The following is a 6,000-nucleotide window of genomic DNA, read 5'->3' as shown; positions in this document are numbered from 1 at the left end:
AATATCCTCCCCGGAAATTCTATTTTGGCACATTTAATAATCAGTGATAACCTGGCTTTCTTGTTGTGATCTAATTCTGTGATTCTGCCATCAAAATAACGCTGTGACTTTACTGTTCAATTCCGTATATTCTATAGTAGATGACATCAGCTCATCAGCTCAGACAAGAAAGCTACATCGGCTACTACTATTCAAAATATGTAAGGATTTTCTGATCGGTGTACTTGGGCCTATTTACATGTAACAACAAAGAAACCTGTTGTATAAATGATCTGAATATCCTTAGCCAGACGTTTACCTCCAGCTGATATGCATTGTTTGTAAAGCCATAAATCTATGCTTTGAATTGTCCCCTGTTCATTTTTAGTAGAACTTGTGAACAAAGCTGTCCGCTGATTGACAACTTAACTGCGATCGTAACTATCACGGCAATGTTTAACACTTTTGAATTTTATACTTATTTTCCTTGTCGATTCCAGCCATCATTAGCACAGAGATAATACACTGTAAATTAGTGTAATTAACGTATCTCATGCAAAATAAATGATCTGGACGTTGATAAGGTCATCATTGGCACACAGACTATACACTGTAATTAAAATACCCCATGCAAAATGGTTCAGTAATTGATCTGTATGGACGTTGATAAGGTCATCGCAGTGCAGTGCTAAATTCATCAAACTTGAAAGTTCCCAATATGAACCATTGTGAACGTAGACACAGAGAATCAGATGACTCTACCTTGGAGTCCAATGCCATTCGAGTGTTTTATCGCACAGTAACAACGTCATAATTGATTTTATGATACTAATGTATGATTTATTCTCAGCGTCCGATTGAAATTATATAGCATCATAACGTGTAAGTAATCTTCCATGTCAGTGACTGATTATCTGATCAGAATTCGAAGTTACACGTAACGGTGTCGCCATGTAAACACTTGTCATACACACACACACCTCAGTTGAAAAACTCGTCACTCGACACCGCAGCCAGGCCAGGTTATAATCTTGCAATCTCTTTAATCTCAGGGAGATACCATTCTCTTGAGGGAGATGGCAGGATTGTCAGTACGAAACACGTACTTACAAATCGTTCACCGATACTTATTTTAGCTTTGCCCACCTTTGGTGATTTACCTTAGGTAAATCATAGGTACCTCGCAATGTAAACAACTGCTATAAATCAAAGTTACAGCGACACGCATAGACTATTTGACTGCTGTTTACAGTTTCAGTCAGGCCTTTGTACTTGCCACACCAGTACTTCAAGAAATTTGAGGCAATCATGAGACATCACGGAGTAGTTTGCTTCAAGTCTTTTGCAGTATTGGTTCTAGCGTTGTGGCTGAACATTCATATTGGCGTAGAGTCGCAGGGTATGTATGCACTGTTTGTAAATGAATCCGTTCAACAAGTTACTCTTGTATGATACAGATCTAAGTCGTAGAAAACAGTCCTAACTGTACCTGTATTGATTGCAGAGCCTTATAAACGCAGCGGTCTGCCATAAAACTGTGAACTTTCCATTGGGGTCTTTCTGAAGGGCTATGGTTACAAAGTACAGTTTTTTTGTATTTGATTATCAATCATAGCACTTCTAGCAACGCTCGCTACAAGATTTCGATCTATTATCCACCCACACCAGTCTTCAAAGGCTTTTTGATGACTTATTCTTGTAGAATCTGGAACAACCATTGGGTCCGTGACACCTAGTTTATGTAACTTGCCAAACAAACATTAATGTGGCCTAGCGTTTATCAGGTATGAGACCAGATCATCACATATTATATGATGTGTGCATTCACAAGTCAATCGGTAAGAGCGAAAAATATGGGTACGAAACCGATTACTGATCATCGAACCTAATTAATTCTTAACTTCTGACATGATGAGAATTAATTTATGGAAACTGATGTTGTTTCGGTGAACTCAGCATTACAGTCTGAAATATTATAGTACACGTTTTCATTTTTAGCTCAGGTGTTCACACGTGGGCTAATGTCATAGCGATGTCTGTCCGTCTTTCCATGTGAGTGTGTGTGTGTGTGTGTCTGTCTGTTTACACGATAACTCAAAAATGCCTGAACAGATTCAAGTCAGATTTGGTACACATTTACCATATGCTACTTGCAAGAACTGACTAGATTTTGGTTAGTGTTGCTTGCATATTAATGAAGTTATGCAATATCATTTTTGCCGCACAATGGATTCCCTATGGAGACGACAAAGGCAGTGTAGGCATAAATCAAGAAATACCGCACAAAATTTTATGAAACTTTTCACATATGACAAACCCAGAACATAATGATGATACTGTGAGTATCATGTAAATTATCTGCTCGTTTGCATATTTAATGAACTTTTATTATTACTGACATTACTCTAAAAGTTCTGCACCAAACTTGATGATACGTGCAACAAATATTGATCTGATATACATCTATTTATAATAGGATGCATTGGACAGTGTCAAGTTAATAAATAGCTCATTTGCATATTTTATGAAGTTTTATAATTAGTCATATAACTCCTATATAACTGCACCAAATTTGATGAATTCTGCTGCAGATACTGATCTGACTGATATCTAACTGTGGTGTAAAGCACTTAGTAGTGTCAAGTTAATTAAGGATTCATTTGCATATTCAATGAACTTTGTAATTAGGTATATAACTCTGAAATTACGGCACCCAAGTCAGTGAAATCTGGTACAGATATTGATCTGATAAATATCTAATTGTACTGACAAGCATTTGACAGTGTCAAGTTAACAAATAGCTCATTTGCATATTTTATGAAGTTTTGTAATTAGTCATATAACTCCGAAATAACTGCACCAAATGTGATGAAATCTGCTGCAGATACTAATCTGACAGATATCTAATTGTGGTGTAAAGCATTTAGTTATGTGGAGTTAATTAAGGGTTCATTTGCATATTTAATGAACTTTGTAATTAGTGATATTTCTCCAAAATTACAGCATTACATTTGATGAAACTTGATACAGATATTGATCTGATAAATATTTAATTGTACTGAGAAGCATTGGGTGTGTCAAGTTAATAATTAGCTCATTTACATATTAAATAAAATTTTGTAATTATTGATTTAACTCTGAGAGTACTGTGCGAAAGTTGATGAAACCTGCTACATATAATGATATAACAGATATCTGATTGTTCTTATTACACGCCTCACACGGATGTCGATTATATTGGTATGAATTGGGTTTATTGACAGGAATATTGAAAAACATAATACAATAAATCCTCGTCAGAGATAGTTACTGTGGCAGTAGACCGTATACACGGCTAGTCTAAATTTACTCTGATTCGGAAAGAGAAATAACGTGACGCATACGTCAGTATTCAAGGAAACTTTCCTTTTTTTTCCGACTGGCCTTTGCAGACATCTAAGTTTAAATTTCAAATCAAGAACAAATATGATGTTGGCAAATACAATTTCTCATGGAGTCACTGTTGTATCCCTGTAGTAGTTACATTAACGGCCAGCAACTGTATGTTTTGGGTTTTTTCAGTATTCTCATTTTAAATGTCAATTACGGTTTCTCTTTCTATTCCCAAAAGCATATTGCTACCGGGAGTCGAACAGAAATTTCAAACTGCAATCGACATGAAAACAAAAGTGTTTAAAACCATGAAAAGTTATAGCTACTGGCCCTTTAAACTTAGATTGGTTGTCTTGGCCATGGAGGTAGGAAGGGGCTTCCTATCTTTATGTTTTGGCGGCAAAGTCCATTGACGTAAGTCACGCAACTTATCCTTGATTATTTTTCATGCCAGAGATCGAGTGTGAGCCACTGACGCCTCCACCTGAGGGTTTTGTGAATGTTACGATAGAAAATGACATCCATGTGGCATACCTGACCTGCCCTGAAGGATATAAAGTCAGCGGTGCTGTCAAACGTCGATGTATAAATGGAGTTTGGACTGGACTTGAAACAGAATGCTACGGTTGGTGAAACTAACATTTCCTAGCGATACAAACATACCACTGTGATCGATGACACTTGTACATATAATTTGACCAAACACCTGACCGACTTGGTGGTTTTTCGATCGGTGTTCAACCAGCTTTTCCTAATGTCACTTCAGAAGGAACAAACCTGACTGAGCCTAAACTCGAAAAATACGATTCATTGTGTCCTAGGATTGTCAACAAGTACAACTCTAGATAAACTGTCATTCGACCATGGAGATATATAATGAACGGTTTTGGCTTGGTAAGCTGTGAATTTCCCAATGTGTCGTTCTATATGAAGTTCATCGTTTTCATATTAAGGTGGAGGTCTACTTGAAATTTTAAAAAATGTTGTCATTTTCCCCCCTGATTTTTGAATATGTTGTGCTCTGATTAATAATACCAACAAAAATAAACATAAAGGGGGTTCCCGTCCTACTTTTTTGAGTAAGGCGATCCTGAGGTACCTTTAGCGTACACTAATTCTAGTGTAAACAGGTTATTTTCTCATTTATTGATGATGTCATCGAAACTCAACCAAAAGTTGTCAGCGAATAATGTCACTCTTTCTGGTTTTGCACATGTTGTGCTTTGGTAAATTATAACGATAAAAATAAGCAGGAAATGGGATTACAACACTACTTTTTATCACAACTGGAAGTTGTGATATAGAGGTGGTTTCACCGGTGTTTGATGTCGTCCATTTCCGTAAACGACAAAAAGTCAAAAACTGCTGAACAGACTGCGTTGATATTTGGTACCAATACATAGACTGGTTCCAAGGTTCCAATTCGGAAAATGGAGCCAAACAGAGCAGAGGTTATATAGTTTTGGGAAATTTCTAACCCCCTTTTTAACTAATTGATTTTAGGGGTCTTTCATATATGTAGTTTTGGAATGTACACCAATCCTGCATTGTGGACTGTTTTATGATTGTGGAACAGAAATGAGGTTTTGATGAATGTTAGAAATATGCAGGATGGCTGATTCAAAGTATAAGAGATTTCTATGCTCTTTTGGGTATCAAAAGCAATAAAAAAAAACCATATTTCATAGTTTAGATTCTCACTTTTGAGATGACCCTAGGCATTTGTTATGTAAACATCCTTGAGTCAATATACAGACTTTGACATTCCTGAGATTAAGTATCCACGACCTCACATGTTACAGTCTTTCACTACCATGGTATGGCCCAAACCCATTGTTATCAATGGTGAGTGTGGACCTGTCTACAGGAAATTGGGGTGAACAGGTTAGACAATGCCGTTACAAGTTGTAGGTTAGTTATCAAGGTAGCACCAGCATAGAGTCCTAAGCATGTCCATGTGTTCTCACAGGAAATTACAGGGAAAAAAATTATTTGAGAAGTTTCTCTCCTTTAAATAGAAGTATATTACAATTTAAACCTGTCATGGATGGATTGCTCTCAAATGATCTGAAACACAGTTATTGCCCATTAGCAACAAATCTATAGCAAGATTTATGTAAAGTTCATGAACTTACACAAGGTATTAGACAAAAGATGACCATGACTTTGCTACTTTTCAACATTTATTTCATTCAGATTTCCTCAGCTTAGTGTACAATTTTGTAATCTTAATTACTGTCAACTTAGCTTTACTAACTTATTCTAACCTCATTATTCTTACACTAGTGTTATACCTTATAACCGCAAAATTTCAAGAGATGCATATATGATTGTCACTTAACAAACAATTTACAAATATGTCTTCTGCTTTTTTCTCCATATACATATACATGTCCCTTTTCTCATAAAAATGGGCTTAAAATTGCAATGTGAAAAATAGTCTTTCAGCTGTATGTTGCTCATTGACTTCGTGGTCTGTCTAATTAGTCCCCATTAGACTTATAGGTTTGGTCATGTCCGTGTGTGCGTCCGTGCGTCCGTGTGTGCATCGGTCCGTCTGTTCACGCAGATATCTCAGACATGCCCAGGTCAATTTCTTTCAAACTTTGCACAAGGATAGTACCCTACCCCATACAAATGCACGTCAAT

General features: G+C 36.5%; 1 protein-coding gene across 1 annotated transcript in view; it reads left to right on the top strand.

Annotated features, from left to right (window-relative positions):
- The first annotated feature begins 692 nt into the window (after positions 1-692).
- LOC139142070 (uncharacterized) overlaps positions 693-6,000 on the top strand; it is an 8,425-nt gene continuing 3,117 nt past the window's right edge. The window contains exons 1-2 of the mRNA XM_070711862.1: positions 693-1,378; positions 3,806-3,976. Of these exons, the coding sequence (XP_070567963.1) occupies positions 1,288-1,378; positions 3,806-3,976 (262 nt within the window). The 5' untranslated portion in view covers positions 693-1,287. The remainder of the gene's footprint in view (positions 1,379-3,805; positions 3,977-6,000) is intronic.

The sequence above is a fragment of the Ptychodera flava genome, chromosome 10 (genome assembly GCF_041260155.1).
Source record: "Ptychodera flava strain L36383 chromosome 10, AS_Pfla_20210202, whole genome shotgun sequence".
Classification (NCBI taxonomy): domain Eukaryota; kingdom Metazoa; phylum Hemichordata; class Enteropneusta; family Ptychoderidae; genus Ptychodera; species Ptychodera flava.
The sequence above is the reverse complement of the archived record's forward strand: the minus strand, read 5'-3'. Positions and strand labels throughout refer to the sequence as shown.